Source organism: Zootermopsis nevadensis, unplaced genomic scaffold (genome assembly GCF_977971745.1).
Source record: "Zootermopsis nevadensis isolate Lab colony 2312 unplaced genomic scaffold, Znev_1.0 Znev_ptg000017l, whole genome shotgun sequence".
NCBI classification, from domain to species: domain Eukaryota; kingdom Metazoa; phylum Arthropoda; class Insecta; order Blattodea; family Termopsidae; genus Zootermopsis; species Zootermopsis nevadensis.
The window spans coordinates 4,340,162-4,357,792 of NW_028259149.1; the positions used below are offsets into that span (position 1 = coordinate 4,340,162).

Sequence of the window (17,631 nt, forward strand, 5' to 3'; positions counted from 1 at the left end):
ACTCGGGAGCCAGCTGTTTTGTCGTTCCCTTGTAATAAAATACGGAAAATGGATACTTACACACAAGCATGAACTTTGCATCACGCATGCGCGTCGTTGCAGCATTGATCACCGATTTTTCTTTTGAGGACATGTTACAGGTTGGTATTAAGGTTTTCACTGCGATGAGGATGATGTTCTGGGTGTTGAATCCGTGTAGATTCATCTGTAGGTGTCAACGTTTCGGAGAAACGTACTTTCCAGTCTTCAGCCCTGATGATGGAGACATGAGGATGATATGTAGTGGTCCAGATTGTGTATATAGGAGGTTCTTGATGTCGGCACTGAAATTTCGTGTTCATGCTGGACAAATGAAATGGCGTTGTATAAAGATATGAGATTTCGTGTTCTCACTGCGACGAGTATGAAGAGAACGTCTGGGATGTTGTGCCATGTAGTCTCGTAGAAATTTACTGTCGTTTAAGAGGTCCCTACTCCCTCTATACTGACTAATAACCCTGATGATGGAGGAAGTAAACAACTGAAACGTCGCTCGTCATCCCAGAAGGCATTTGTATTAAAATAGGTTGTTTGATAACTCTGGTAATTACGTGTCGTTGGAACAGTTTTAATTAGTTGTAAGTGCAGAGAATGTCTTCCGCTTTTTATTTGCTCTTGTTACAATAAGTATATTAATAGCACTGATGCTGTGTAGTATTCAGATGGATTAGACCTCTTAAGCCATCATGCAAGTAGCAGATGTGTTTGTTACAAATCGCAGTATGGGTCTGCACATACCGTACGTTAAATTCCAATGATAAGCAGATAAATGTAGACAGGCTAAAATATTTCCCGTGGCCATGTTGAGATTTGTAATTCCAAGGACATGTCTCTACGCAACTTCAAGAACCCACACTGAACGTAGATGTTTGAGATTTTGTGTCCTGACCGTGGCGAAGACGTCGATTAACTCTTGTGTGCGTTGTTGGTGTTATGTTTCCAACTCACAGGTTTCCACAGTTTTGGTGTGACAGGACATACGGTGTGTACAATTTCGGATATCGGTCCTCCCTGCACTGAGACATATGTTGGGTTTCTCTGAATAATTTCGTTGCCTACGCAACCTAGGTCTTTCCCAATTATCCACTTGCTGCACAAGGAACGGAACTTGAGCACGCGAGCGGAATGGGAAGTGGGGGGGGGGACAGGGATCGTGATGCTGTGTTTTAAAAATAACTTACTGACATCGTTTCCATTCACTAAGGCCTGTGTAATTACCCCCTATCTACTGTTATGAAAGAGGATGAAACATAGTAAATTTGTTGGTAACAGTGGAGAAAGATTGTAATGATGGTTCTTCTGGGTTTGGCGCTGTGTAGACTTGTCGGTAGATGCAGGTATTTTGGAGAATCAAACTGTCTCCATTTTAAGGGCTGAGTCTACACGGCGCCAAAACCCAGAAGAACGTTATGATCATCCTCACCTCCGTGAAAACCTCGCGAAGCTCACCTCTCCTCCATCTTATTTTTCTTGCCACATTGGTGGTAAACTAAAAACACCTTTTGTTTGTTAGTTTTCGCACGAGACACGTGAGTGTTTATGACAGAGTCAGAATAACACGAGATACTGTAACGACGTTTAACGAAGTCCATGACTTACAAATATCCTGATTGTAGCGGTATTATCAAACGAGCTGTATCTGCATAGGGATGTTGCGGTCGCCATTTTGTTAAAGAAACCAGCTGATGTATGGCTATTACTTGTGAATATCTGCAATTTCTCCTCAGCCCGTCAGACCAGCTATTGTGTTTCTTAGCTAATGACTTTCACCACGTAACCAGACACGGTTTTATGGTTTTGTAGACGCACTTAAATTTTATTTACCGTGCTATCTCGGGGTAGTATGTTTAATGAGTGTGATTAATTTCTTGTGCTGCTTGGAACGGACTCGTACCTTTGTTTCAAAATATGAGAGTCTGAATCGGTGATTTGTGGATGTGAATGTGTAATATGAACCATGTTTTAGATTTCATGTCTGTATAAACACCAACAAATGGCCTAACTCCATGAAAGTTACATGATGATGATAATTATTTAACACCTCGGTATCGATACTAATCTCAGGTGATGAGGCGCGAAGATTCAGAGTGAAATTTGGACGTTTCGAAGAGTCTGTTCCATAATCTGAGATTTTTACTCTGTGGATTTGGCATTCAGTAATCTTGCAACCCCGAGAAGTTTCTTTAGACGTCTTATCGACTTCTATGACAAGAAAGTTTCTTAAAAAGAGCATGGGCAGTGTAAATTTGTGTATGTCTGCATGAACGTGAATAAACGTGCTGATGTCTGTACATTTTTAATTTTAGGTTAGCGATCATCTCGATCCCGCCTGCACCTAGTTATCATTCACTTATACTCTGGTAGCAGAATCCGAATGTTCAACGCTCATGATTCCTACATCCACCACAGTGCCATCCGCACCACCGAACGTTCTGATGGAATACACACACGAGATTATACGGCACAACATCCCAAAAGACCACAATCCGAAATTGTTTACGTTCCGAGGCACATTTTGTTGTCCGTTTAAAGTCGCACGTTGGAAAGTGTATCAAGAGATTTTTACTTTCTTGCCTTGTGCCATGAATGTTCGACTCTACAGTTGCCATGGTCAGGTGGTGGGTTCGCTTTCTACTGACCGTCATGGATCGTTACTGTCTTCGATCCTTCATTGATTAAAACACCTTGTTCGTGAAAAACGCTTTGAAGGACGTTGACTTGAATTAGGCTGCAGAACACAAATTGAATTACTTTGATGTGTGACAGCACATGATTGTCCCAGAGGCAGAGATTTGCAAGGTGATCATTGTTCTAGGCTGTAATTTCTTTGGGACGTCAGCTTTGTCATGTCCCCGTCCGTATACGTCCGCTTGTTAGAACCTTACAACTCAAGAACTGCTGAACGGATTTTTACCAAATTAGGAATTGTGGAGTTTACTGAAGTTTGTCGACACATTCTGGTTCGGGTAAAGTCTGTGCACTTGCCAAGAAGACTAACACGTCTTTCTGCACATGAAAGTGCCTGGTGGGGAATCCTCTGATACGGAATCCCCAGTCAGCCGCACAACGTTTCAGAGGTGCTTGCTGCCTCCATCATCAGGGTGATTAATTATGGAGGCGGCAAGGATCTCTGACACTTTGGTAAACTAGCCTACACGTCGCTGAAGCCCAGTAAACGGCCATCTTCGGACATCGACATCTTCACCGTCGTGAGAATTACAGATCTGACATCAATTCATTCGCCTCCCAGATACACCTTATAATGAGGTTTCTGTCGGGGTTTCAACATTTTTGTAAGCGGATTCGCGCCATTTCAGAATCAGAAAGTGTGCGCTGTGATACGAAATATTCAGAGAATAGCAATTTCTGGCTCCGTGTGTAACTTACGGAACGACTCTGTCAAACGTTTGCCTCCGTTTACTGTCGATTGTTTCCCATTTAGAAAGTCTTGTGTGTTACGTTCTATCGCTCGTTTTTGTCTTTATGTGAGACAGAGACAGGAGAGTCATTTGAATTTCAGCATAAAACGGTATAATTACTGCTGTGAATACCGTGTACAGGAAATGTCAGGTAATTTGTCTTATATGGTTCTATGAACCACCGGAAGTTCTGCTGCTCCACCTGTTGGTTGAAGTTGAGAACTAAAGGTCGTTGAGAGAAGGTCGCGCCTGTGTTCCCACCTGTTTCCTGGTTGAATATGCACGATGTATCATGTGTCAGCAAGTACTTAGCTGAATGTGATGCATACGACATGCTAGATATTAGTCCTTGTTAGACAAGGGTCTCAAGTTCATATTGTGATTATGTTCATACACGGCCGAACGGAAATAAGAACTGAACATTAGCTGTTTGTCGAACGTCAGTTTGATATCCAGAAATCATTTTCCTTTGCGTCACAGGTTAACCAACTTCGTGGAGCCGAGTCTCATTGAGAAGCTAAATAACACTCTCAGCTGTTCAAGAAATTCCCGCCGTTTAATGGAACCTAAGTTCCCATCTTGATCAACATTAATCAAATCCGCAACATCCCACCCTATTTCCTTAAGATCCTTTTTAATATTATCCTTGTATCAACGCCTTGATTCTAAGTGGTCTCCTTTTCTTCAGGCTTCCCAACCAAAATGTTACGCGCATTTATCTCCGGAAAATACATGGCTCGCAATCTTGTGATACTAAAAGTATTTTAAAAATATATTAAAATTTTTTGCCGTCAATCACAAATATAATAATGTTAAAAGATTAAAACATCATTTAACGTTCCCCATCGAGTACTCGACTACAATAGGAACTTACACGACTAGTTTCGGCTATAATTTAGCCATCAACGGGTGTTATGTAGTTTAAACTTATCACTGAATTACTGATTTTTATTGTTTTTTATGATTTATAGTCTTCATTTTCTGATGATGTTCTTGTCCATTGATGGCTAAATTATAGCCGAAACTAGTCGTGTAAGTTCCTATTGTAGTCGAGTACTCGATGGGGAACATTAAATGATGTTTTAATCTTTTAACATTATTATATTTGTGAATGACGGCAAAAAAATTTAATATATTTTTAATACTTATGAATTACAATATGACGCATTTACAATATCTTATAAAAGTATTTTGTAAAGTGTACAAATTATTGAACTCTTTATGCAACGTCCTGCCACATCACCATATTCTTCCCTTAACCCTTTAAACCTCAATGGTAACTATATAATCTACCCTCTTTAACAATAAGTAATTGTGCATTGTGTAGTTGTGTAGTTGTGGGCTTTATATTATTCTTTTCATAAACTTTAACTGAAAGATCTTTAAAATTAAATTATTTGGTTATTCCGTCAAATCACAATGTATTTGAAATAAGATAATTAAAATATCACACTACGAAAAATTGTAAAAAATTGTAATTGAGTTCTAAATTTAATATAATTTTACACCTGATGATGGTTTAATAAAACCGAAACATGTTGTAACTGTTCCAATTGTAAATCGATTATTCGATATGGAACACAATGATATTTTAATTATTTTAATTATCTTATGTTAAATACATTGTGATTTGACGGAATAACCAAATAATTTAATTTTAATTTAATAAATCACAATATGACGCAATTACACTATCTTATGAAAGATCTTTGTGATGGTGACTGGTCGTTTTCTTTGCGGTACGGACTGGATTCTTGAATAATATTTAGACGACTTTCGGCTTGAGGGTTAATGTTAAGACAAGTTCTACACCCTTACAGAACAAAAGCTTTACACGCTGGGCAAGTGAATGCCTGTATTCGACCTTAAAATCCTGGAAAGGTTCTGGTTTTTGTCTTAATCTTTGTTGTCTGGGTTTATAATTTCATGTTACTCTTTACCCATTCTACCCTCTGTGTGTTGTACCATAGGCGTATTGTTTCACTTGCTTTGGTATGTTAGTCACTTCAGTTCGATTCCCGGGTCATAGTGAATCATACCGCTTGAACCAGTTTAAAAAGTGGTGATGGTTGCTATGATTTTATGGAACTTTGCTGTGATCCAAACTTCTTCTGGATGGCGGGTCGTACTTGAAATATCACTACGGGAAAACTGAAAACAATTTTTTTATGTGTTTTTTACTTCTCGGAGTCCACATTAAAACAGCAAGACGAAGGATAGAACCACTATTTGTGGCCTGTGGTCATATATATCATTGTCCATGACGTCACTTGTTGGCTTTGTCGCTGTTCTACGTACATTACGTGTATTACGAGCTGGAAGGGGGGGGGGACGTGCCTTTCAAATCGAAACTGTTCACGACGCTGCATGGGTGTATTCCGTGTAGACGGATACAATTCACGGTAGTTCGGCACCTTCCCTCTTCTTAGAATAGAGATCCTGTCAGAGGTACTTACATCATTGTGCTGTGTGGGCAGAATTTCTTTCCTCCCAGTTGAAAGTTTCTGGTTAGAATCTAGACTTTCTGCATCATGGAACAAATATAGGGAAGCTAGAATTACTAAAGAAAACACTGTTTTGTCGGAAGTTTATTCCCTTCTGTGTGCCAAATGTGTCTTGAGGAAATGTGTGGGCTGGATTTCTTTACTGTTGGAGAGTTTCAGAAACAAACGCTTACTTTCGTCAAAACTAAGGAGATTTAAGGTTCTCACGGCTGTCTTTTTTGGGATGCTGCACAGTTGTCTCGAAGTCTCATAGAATTTTACAGACTGGTGTTTACTGCATCCATTATCATCACCTAAAGTACTGAACGGTTTTAGACTAGATTTGGTATTTTGAGGACACATCCGCATTATTATTTGTCACACGAATTTAAATCTGGGACATAACAAGTAAATCTCATATCCTACATGCGTCCTACATTGAATTATGTCAGATTTCTAAAGGCAGGTAGGCCTACAGACCTTATTTATTTATTTATTTAGTGTTCTGTCTGACGACAGGTCCATATGAACAGGATCCTTCCATCCTTTTCTCGGACTGGGACCTGTTCATATACGTTCTTGGCAGATGATCCAGAAGTGGTTTGCCATTGCCTTCTTCTGTGTGTGAATGGAGTGATTGTTGGGATGCCACGGAGAAACCGGGGAAGCCCCCGGAGGAAAACTCCGTGTTGCCTAGACCACGGCCTTGCCCAACACAAGTTATAAATTCGGGCACCGCCGGGAATCGAACCCGAGACCCCAGGATTACAAGGCCAGCGTTCTAACCGCTAGACAAAATTTATTTACAGTTCGTGAACGATGATTCTGAACAATGTTGATACACTCGATGTCGAAACCGCAATTTGTTTTCAGAAACATTAAATTTTTGCAGCTGTAATTTTTGGTTACGGTGTCGAGTTATGACGAGGATTGGTTTTACATCGGTGCTACGTAGTTTGACGGATTTTGTGTGCGTTTGTGTGGTAGTTGGGGTTGCGTCTTAAATGGAACACACTTACAAGTAATTAGTGTAACATAATATCAGTCCAATCAGCGAAGACTTCATTTTGTATCTTTCTTCATTGTTGCGACTTTCTGTAAAACAGTCGAAGTACGTGTTTTCTCGCAGAATGATTGGATTATCTATGTAGGCTCTGATGTAAAGAGGTCGTTTAAATTATCGGATCTAAATGAACATTTAAATAGCACCACAATTTTCCATAGAATTCTCCAGCATCAAATTTGATCAAAATCGGTTTATTTTTTCTGGAGTTTTATGAGTACGAAGAGAAATACGAACTTCGCTGTTTTCATAGGCACTCCGCAAGGTTACGAAATCGCTAAAAATGGAACTTTGATACTAAATGCGCCTCCCCCACCTTTCCCTGTTCTTTCGTAAGCCAATCCCAAGCGTCTTAAAACATCTCCTTGATGATGGAGGCAGCAAGGACCTCTGAAAATTGTACCGGACACAGGGCGCAACAACCCGGATTACAGCCATCTCCATAGACCTGTCTAGTTGACATTCGCCAGACATTGCAGGTTCTTTTGAACTCTCAACACTGAAGTGGTATTGGGTGTGCGTCTTCTGGTTCTGTGGATTATTGTATTTGCTGTCTGGTCTTGTGTTGTGTTGTATTCTGTCGTTTTCTTTCATCTCCTCTTAGGATAAAGGAATGAGTTTGTAAGATAAGCCAGTACAATTTGTCTTGGAGCTGGGTCCCAGGCATCTTTACTATGCTACTCCCAACACAGAAAATCGGTTTTTCCAGTGTCTTTGTTGCCAGCACTTAACACTCTACAGCAAACACGAAATGATTTACGCGTTTCTAAGAACTCGCATTGTATTTTAAGTCCAGAAATAATTTTTGTGTTTGGGATTTAAATGTTTCTCACGGTGGTGGTGATGATGTCAATCGTGGTGCCCTCGTGGTATGGCCCTTGGTTTTGACGCCCTGTAGTCTTTTGTGTGTGGTTACCAACGTTTCGGAGGAATCTGCCGCCTCCATGTACAATGTACGAATGTGTTTTTATTCTTCCGAAACGTTCGTAACCACACAAGATGTATTCGGCGCCACAACTCAGAAGTCTACAATCGATGTTCTTGTGTTTGGAGATCCCTTGCGAAAGATGAAGTCGCCCTGATGAAGGAGATACAGCCATCTTCAGACTCACCGCCGGGAAAACCCTCAAATCCTACATTTTTTCCCTTTCCGCCTTAAATCCGTTTGTTAGGGGTAAAATTTACGCGGGTTTTCAGTACAGTAAACCCCCTCTATATTGGACACTTTTAATTGGAACCGGCGAATATCCTATAATTGTACATGTCTACAATACCCTATATCTTGGTCACCCCTTTTGTTGTAAGTTGGACAGGTGCATGCATGCACTTAGCTTCAATGCTTTTATGGGAAACGGTTACAGTTAGTATTTTGTTATTTTGAATTTCTGACTGATGAATGCCTTCTACCTGAGGATTAGCTTATGGTTGAGGGTGTGAGACATTGAACACATCACTGTAATGCAGTGAAAGTGAATAGTTATTCTTTTGTTGAACCCTTCACTGGACTACAGTACGTATTGATGGTACAGTTTAAACTTTGTCAGTACAGTACAATCCCACTATAACGCGGGTCGCGGGGGACAGGGGTAAACCCGCGTAATAGAGAAACCGCGTTATTACGGGAGTGCATCAGAAAAATCGGTACAAGTACTGGACGTACTGTACGGCACGTAAAGTATTGATAGACTAGCGCCATATAAGAGTATACATACTTATTTGACTATGTTACGATTGATTTTTACGGAAAAAGTAATAAGTAATTAATTTGGCTTGCATTTTAATATAATTTTGAGTTCTGTGTGAAGGATAATTGATGATTTGTTTTCTTTTTTTGCTGCGCTATGGGGGACATGAGGTACCCGTGTTATATCTGGAACCGCGTTATAGAGGGGTTGTACTGTACTGTGCTTGCAACTGAGTTAAACAGTGTTAACAGAAATTACAGTAGTTAGATTATGTAAATAAATAGATTACATTGTTGGTAAACGTAAAGTATTGGTGCCCTTCCCTATGAGCTTATCCATGCAAGTTTAATTTAGTGAAAATAAAATTTGTAAACATTTAATTTACTCTTTTGATTTTTCTTATAAATAATTTCCTTTTTGGGAAGAGCTCCATAATACTCTACAATTACCTCATTGTCATTACACCACAATTTGAAAGGATGATTTTCCCCTTTCTCTCTATCCTGGACACATCTGTAAGTTGGACACATTATCGTGGAACTGCAAGTGTCCAAGTTAGAGAGATTTTACTGTATATTCACGTTGCCGGATAACTGTTCCGATAAACGAAGTTTTTCAGTTTAATCCATGTTTCGATATAGAAGTGCATAACTATTGTTACTTTTATTAAGTTTACTACTATAGTTACTGTGGTAGTACCAAGGTACGAAAATGGTTTTATTCTGGGTTGTAGCGCCGTGTAGTCTGATAGAAGTTTACAGACGTTTCAGAGGTCCTTGCTGCCTCCATCATCAGGAGGATGAAAGTCAGTAAACTTCTACCAGACTGCATGGCGCTACAACACAGAAGACAGGGGAATCCTAAAATGTCACAAAATTCATCGACGTAAAAGATTTTCGGTTTGCCCTGAGACTTGTTTCTTGTCGTTGTGCCATCTTTGGTAGAGATTTGTGAAGGGAGGAAGGAACAAACAAGCATCATCGTAGGAATATTATATTGTCCGATGCATATATAGTTGATGTACACGACGTTTCGTGAGTTTGAAATCTAAAACTTCTTGACGATGGTGAAGAGTCATTTGAATAAAAATTTCCTTGGATTTTATCCATCGTCTAGTAAAATATGAAATATAAAACGTAAAACGACGTTTCGGAGATGGGACTCTATCTCCGTCTTCAGGTTCCTACACTTTTTTACTTTGTCCGGAGATAGGGATTAGCTCTATCTAGTGGGCCCAACTGTGTAGGAACCTGAAGACGGAGATAGAGTCCCATCTTCGAAACGTCGTTTTACATTTTATATTTCATATTTTACTAGACGATGGATAATATCCAAGGACATTTTTATTCAAATGTTTCGTGAGTTGTTTATTTTCCCACATTCAGGTAAATGTGAAATTAACTGCGTGTAAGATTTTTGATCGATTTTCAGTGTGACCATGCGTTATTTCTTACTGAGGCCTCACATAATTTTGTTGAAATTAAATTATAGTGCTGCATTTATCATGTCATTTGTTGCTGGGTTGAACGAACTGCAAGTAGCAGCGTCTTAGTGTGTTGTTGCCTGAGGTTGTTTGTGTGTGGTCATTTCTAGAAGTTCTCACGGAGCTCTGTGGGTGCAGTGGAGTGGCACGACTGTTTCTCGCCCTTATCTTTCCAGTTTTTAAGATTTTAAGGAAAACATTGTTTATCCATTTTGGAAAAGGAGCAGTGTTGGGGGGGGGGGTTACATGTTCGGTCATTGATTTGCACTTTGAAGAGAAAAATACTTTATTGCTGTTACTCGATTATTGGTCCATTATAGAATTTAGTGTATTTTCGAATGGTAAGGCGAAGATTGATATTGATTAAACGTTCATTCATTTATTCAGTCATTATAAAAGACCACTTTAACCCTTTGAAGCCGAAGCTCGTCTAAATAATATATAAGAATTCGGTCTGTACCGCAAAGAAAACACAGCTCCTCACCATTACGAAGATTAACTGGTTAACGCTGTTTAAGGAAATAATCGCTGTTTACACTGAGAATCATAGGAAACACATACTTAAGAGATGTAGACTTACTGATTGCTAAATAAGCTGGTATATATAGTTACCACTGGCCTTTTAAGGGCTAATGCACGTGTATGGGTATTTGGCTCCCATTACTTTGCGTGGTAGGTGGTCTAGCCGGAAACTTGCTCAAAGTTTCTCGGTTCCACTTGGAGTAGTGTGCAGAGAATAAGGAAAGCAGCCGAGAGTTTTATTTCCAGCAGCGGCAAATGTTCTGATTCCGCGCCTATTCCAGATTGGCCACTGCGGCCCGACTCGAATGTGCCCTGGGCTTTTTCTCAGGGGTAGAGTGGCCGAGCGTGAAAAGTGTGGGGATTCCCTCACACGTCTTCGTGTCGCGGTGTTTAATTTAGCACTGGTACAACTTTGCGTTTACCTTAAATGCAACTGAAGTTCACGTAGACGTATCTTCTAGTGAAATATGAAGACGAATAATATATTGGGTTTAGGGCTGGAGCCTTCTAGACTCCACCCGTCTTACCGCTGGTGTGGATGGTGGTGAAGGGGGATGGATGAGTCCGGTGAAGAAGCGGTGAGGAGAAAATGTGTGTCCCTTCCGGTCGTCGAGCCCGTATGGAGCCGCTTTCCTGGTCCCATCACAAGAGGCTCAAGATCTCGGACCACTTGGCGAGATGAACTTAACTCCGTCAACCCTGTGAATGAGGCTTTGGGGGGTGGGGTGGGGGTTAGAAGAGCGTATATCCGCAATGTAATAATCATTCATGCTACAGCATGCTGTAGACTCCTATGGCTGTATTGTAATCTGTCGGTTAGCCACATAATTGCAGAAGGTACTACCCCCCCCCCCTACCCAATTTGGATCAAACCCCCTCCTATCGTCATGGCAGAAGAGAAGTGGGTGTCGATGTTGCCAGCAAGAATGAGCAACGACTTCCGGTTAAAAATGACACAAGAATAAGATGATGAAGACGCGGTACGGTCGGACCAAATCTTCATGTAAAAATATCCTTCCAAAATACAAAAAATGGGCTCATATCCAAAAAACCTCGTAAGCACATACAGTTCTGTTGCTTCTGCTGTTGAGTTTTTTTTGTTTGTTTGTTTCGCTTCGCTGGCGACAACGGCGCCCGCCAGTCGGGTAGCGATGATGAACAATCGCGCATGCCCAGTACGATGACCGAACAGTCGAAGGTGACAACTATAAAGAGACCTTGTTTGTGTTTATACGTTTTTGTTTTCAAATTATTTTTAATGATTTGTAGGAAATGTGTCAGTGTTTGTTTTACGTAAGCAGTTCCTCCGGAAAGGTTCTGGGTTAGGCCGACTGTACCGCTTTTCATTGGTCACAGGGTCGTTCACCCCTCCATGATCAGAGGTTTTCTATAACCCCCCCCCTCTTTTCTTTTGTGTTTGTCTTATGCCACACAGACGTTTCTGTCGCCGTGAGTCGCTTTCTATGCTGTCTGCCATTTAGTAGCACTGTAGATCTTCGTTTGTCTCGTAACGTGAGATTCTTTTAATTATATGAAATATTGACCGAAATTCGTATCACTTCAGAGGGAAAAGTAAAAATTGCTCCCGTGCGCTTTGCCATTTATTATTATTTCTATCTATTCACCATTTTACAGGGTATTAAGTTCTATGTACCTCAGACAAACCTTGCCGCTGATGAACATAATGTAGCAGCTATTTCTGCAATACGTCGTCTTTTAATAAGTGTTACTTGTTATTAGATTACTGAACCGGCAATAGTGTGAAGGGACTGAAGACGCCTTGGCCATGGAGGCAAAGCGCCACATATTTTAGTATTTTCAGCTGTGTGAAGTGACATCTGACATTTTACGTATTTAAATTGTCTAATTATTTGACTTAAATTAATTTTATCCCTGAAACTTTAACTAGCTTTTAGTTACGTCGTGTGTGTGCGCGCTTATATGCGTCGGTATTTTTAAAATACCCTAATGATGATATTTGAGGTTCTAACAGCGGTAAAGACATCGATGTTGGTCTTCAGGGTTGCATTGCTGTGTGGACTTATTGGTAGATACCGGCGTTTGGGAGGAACATAATGCCTACGTATTTATATCTGAAGGCGGAGGCAGTATGTTCCTCCGAGACGTCGATATCTACATGCAAGTCCACACGGCGTTACAACCCATAAGTCCGACATCGATGCTCGTAAAAATCTTTGTGTGGGATCCGATATCGATTTGCGTTTGGTGGGTGCCATCTTCGAATTCTTCTTACCGTTTCTTGTTGAAGATACCCGTGTATCTGTCAATTATTTTAGGACGAGGACAAAGAACAGACTCGCCCGCATCGAACACCAAGGCATTCTCTTCATGTCTGGACCATCATCTGTAATGTTATGGAGGCGTGGATCAGCGAACGTTTGATAGGACCTATTTTTAAATCACGGTGCTTGCTTGCTTGCGTGCGTAGTCCCAGAATTGGATCAGAGCTTCCCTGTAACGTTTCTTATCCAATAATTTGACTCATTCGCTTCTGTAATTTTTTCGTGATTTTCTTTTTTGCAAGTTTCCGATTTTTGTAAGTTTTGTGAAAAATTGTTAACCCGTTGAAGACGAAGCTTATCTAAATAATATTTAAAGATCCAGTTTCTAACTCTGTACTTCATACACAGTGTGTATATATATATATATATATATATATATATATATATATATATATATATATGGGTTTCCGAACGATTCTCAGAATAAACAGCTATTATTTCCTTGAACTGCATTTACCAGTTGATCTCTGTCCTGTTGATATGTTGTGTTTTTCTTTCTGTATTATTATTTAGACGAAATTGGGCTTCAAATCAGTTTGACGTTCGTTCTTTTTCTGTTGTGTATTGATGTACACGACGTTTCGACATTCGACTCTGCCACTGTTTTGAGGTGATTGGTCGTTGTCTGATTAGATTACATGTGTAACGTTGAAAGGGCTCCGGGTTCGATCCCATCCGTACCACTGTTCTTAAAATAAAAATATTATGGAAAGCCTGTCGGTTTAACGAGAAACAATTGTCTGAAGACGCCAACTCCCGAAATGTTTGTCTATCAATGGACATATCCTACGTATATTGGTGTACTAACCGTTGTCGTGGTACTGGGTTTTGCCGCCGTGTAGAATCGTAGGAAAATGTCAACGTTTTGAAGAAATACATTAGCTTCATCTTCAGAGCTGGATGCCAGCGTTTCGGAGAAAAATACTTTCTCCATCTTCGGGTCTGGAGATGAAGACAGCATGTTTCTTCGAAACGTTGGCATCCAGCTCTGAAGATGAAGCTAATGTATTTCTTCAAAACGTTGACATTTTCCTACGATTCTACACGGCGGCAAAACCCAGAGATCATCACCATCGTCCTAATTGTCGTAAAAACCTAAATCTCCCTGATTTTATAATCTTGCGGCCCGAGATTCGTTAAAGAATGATGAATGTGTCCTTAGGTCTGGAGAATGTTCATAAGCACTGCTTCTTAATAGAAATAACACACATTCATAAATTTTATCACACGAGACCCAAAATCCCTTAAGAACAACAGCAAATGATCACAATAAGGCAACCAATGTTGCGTATTATGTGGACAGATAATAACTTTAATCCAATATTTTACAGTCTGATAAGCCTGCCTGTAATATGATTTCCCAGCTGGTGTCAGCAATAAATGAACATCAAGATCAGTGAGGGTATATGAAACCTAAAACCATGGGTTTCGAAAATGTTAGTGGTACACTGGATGACAACTTTCGCTTATTTGTGCTTTGAGTATACCATCTTTCGCCCGCGAGTGATTTATTTTTCTCCACGTTTGTATCCTGAGCGATTATATTGGCTTCATTTCAGCGCGCGTGTGTGATCTGGAGCACGTCTTTAAGTTCTACGTACTATATTTGTCTCTTCAGTCGGCGCCTGTTTTATTCTTAAATCGCCGCCAACGCCAGAAATCCTCCGATCCATTCACCTCGTTCGCTGCCTGCTCCAGCACCCCGTCTCTCTGACACAAAAATAAATTGGACCCCCTTTCTTCCTCACATCCAGATAATGCAATAATGCGAGAAAAAGAAGCCAGCACCAACGAGACCGCCATGTTTGTTTACATCCTGCTGCTGCGTGCTAATCTACTGCGCAGTTCGTCCGTTTGGGAACCATTCCAGAACCCTGTCCTCCTCCACATCACAGGATACGTACACGGGGCTGCTGAAGAGGAATTGAGGGTCATGTGATAGGCGTGACACAGGGGTTGTAAAAATTTGGTCATCGCTAGAATTGGCTGTTTGTTGCCGCTTAGATTTATTTGGCTGGATGCTGTTTGATGGTTATTCTCGTATTTCGTACTCTGGTTTTCCCCCACTTCCAGCCCAGTCCTGATTTGCGTCTAGAAGCGTCGAGGATGAGATGGGTTTCGTTTTGTTTCCTGATTTGGAAGCCCTAAAATTGGGTTTCTCAACCTTTTTCCAAAACTGAGCTCACATTCACCCCATAATATCAATAAGTTTATAAGTGATTGCGAGATGTTGCAGTTCATTTAAAATACTATCAAATTATGCCCACTAATGCGTATTGCTCGTTAGTTTTCTTTGACAGAATCGGTGATTAGTGAGACGCATGTCATCTTCCAATATCAGATTTATTTAATCTTGTTGCGATCGATACACATCCAACTAAGTGTTTTATCAGTATGACGCGTCATATTTCTTAATTAAGGCCTGAGCTGAATGTTGTTCACAGTGACAGGCATTATCAGACACTGACAAAAAAGTTTCTTTAAATCAAGTAAATATTTTTCATCACACAGGCTTATAACAGTCGTACGTGGGCCGCACAGTGAAACACATAACGACGGGTTGTGAACCTCCGCCTTAAATATTAAAATATTTTTGTGGGTGTGAGCCATGGTTTCTCACATTCAGGGGGTTAGAAAGGCCCCTGGTTTGCCACAGTTGGGAGAGCGTAACATTCTTAATATTTTAAAGTGGCTTTTGTGAATGCGTAGCGTATGGGAGTCTGACTATTGCGAGCATTAAAATGTTTCCATTTGAAATAAAACAGCGATAGTTGACGTAACCGATACTTGTTTTCCAAATGTTTCATTGGCTTTGCGGTTCACTTAGTGCCTAAGAAAATCTCTTAGGGACAACTAAAACATATTTATTCTTCGTATGGTTTGTATTCGACGCTGTCGTTTAATTAAATAAGATTCAAACCATTGGGCGTTTAATTAATTGGAGAGGATGTGGAAGGAAGCGGTCCTGACACAATAGGCATACTATCCCGTCATTTGACTAAGTGGACTGAGGAAAACGACGAAACACCGTATGATTATAACTTAGCGGGCTAAGATTTGAATCCGGGACTTCCCGAGTACGAAGCATGAGCGTTAATCTATCGGCCTCGATAATCGGTTGTGTCCATGTCATTGACGATATACCATATTTCATTCACATCAGTCCAGTTTCGGACAGAGGCGACTTCTCCAAGTAAAACTTTTAAATGGAGGACTTTATCATGTTCGACACCGATGTATTTCCGGACCTGTTTCTTTCAGAAACCTATCATTGGCCATAAAGAGAGCTTCTGTAAACAGAATCTGATTCAGTACAGAAAACATGTGGCAGGAAGTTCCGGTCACGGTCATATTTTAACATTAGCCGCTCGGCGTCATTGTGGGACGCAACTGGTCTGCCTCCGCGATCTGTTTTGGCGGCCAATTTCCTGTTCCAGCTTTGGCATCGAATCGTGAAAGGACTATGGGTAACGGTCCCTGTGCCGAGGCCCTTGTGAATGGGTGTCCCCGTGTCGAGGGCTTTGTGGGTGGCGGTACCTGTGTTAAGCGTGAGAGGGGCCTTCGGTGACCACGATGGATACCTCTTCGGCAGGGTCTGTTCAGAATTGGAATGTCCGGATTTTCATACATCATGGGTTCTGGTAAATGTCTGTTTTCGAGAGAACCTGGTTCAAACATTTAGTGTTATTGATGGTCAGTTAAAAGGCTAGAATTCTGCGTGAAATACCTGAAATCTCACTTCGTAAACATCAGTGGGGAGACTCCTCTGCTGCGTTAGGAGATTCGAAGCTTGTTATGAAGAAAAGGAGGTCGACTTCTGTCACAGACTACACTGCGCATTACCCTAGAACAGTGGTATTCAACCTGGGGTACGCGTACCCCCGGGGGTACGCGAAGACATCTTAGGGGGTACGTGAAATTTAAAAAAAAAATACATTATTTTATGAATAATCAGTAATGTAATTTATTTAATTTATTTTAGATGTAAAATATATACTATGTATAACTTGAATTATACACCAACAACTTTGGGGGTACAAAGTTGAAGAGAGGTTATATGTGGGGGTACGCGAACAAAAAAGGTTGAATACCACTGCCCTAGAAGGCTTTCATGTTCATACTCGCCGCCCTGAGAACCTGAAATCTCACACACAGTACATGTTGTCATTATTGGTCTTCTGGGTTGTAACGTGTATGGACTTGTCGGGTCTGAAGATGGAGGCAGTATGCTTCTCCGAAACGATGGCAAATACACGGTGTTGCAGTCAAGGAGACCGACGTCGACACCTCGCATCTTCTCTGAACACGCGTGTTCTTATTGTTGCAGCCATATAACGAGGACGACGACGTGGGAAGACCCTCGCAAGACACTCGCCGCGCAGGTTGCACAGTCACAGCAACAGACGTCAGCAGACCTCATCAGCAATGTTGCCGGATCTCCACACTCCTCGTCGTCGCCCCAACCACAAGGTAATTGTCGGCAATACAACTTCTGCAGTACGCCACTGATATCTCACTTCGCTCCATTTCACACTCCGCCCACGGAATGTATTACGGGGTTTTATATGATTCTTTTGAGTTTACTTTCGTGGGTTTCCTCGGTACTTTATTGCAAATGACGGGACGTTACCTTA

The 17,631-nt window shown here is 40.9% G+C and overlaps 1 protein-coding gene across 2 annotated transcripts in view; it reads left to right on the forward strand.

Moving 5' to 3' along the window:
• The window catches only part of yki (Transcriptional coactivator yki), a 59,747-nt gene that overhangs the window by 22,678 nt on the left and 19,438 nt on the right, over positions 1–17,631 (forward strand). For both annotated transcript variants that reach the window (XM_022081573.2, XM_022081574.2), the window contains exon 2: positions 17,325–17,467. In XM_022081573.2, the coding sequence (XP_021937265.1) occupies positions 17,325–17,467 (143 nt within the window). The remainder of the gene's footprint in view (positions 1–17,324; positions 17,468–17,631) is intronic.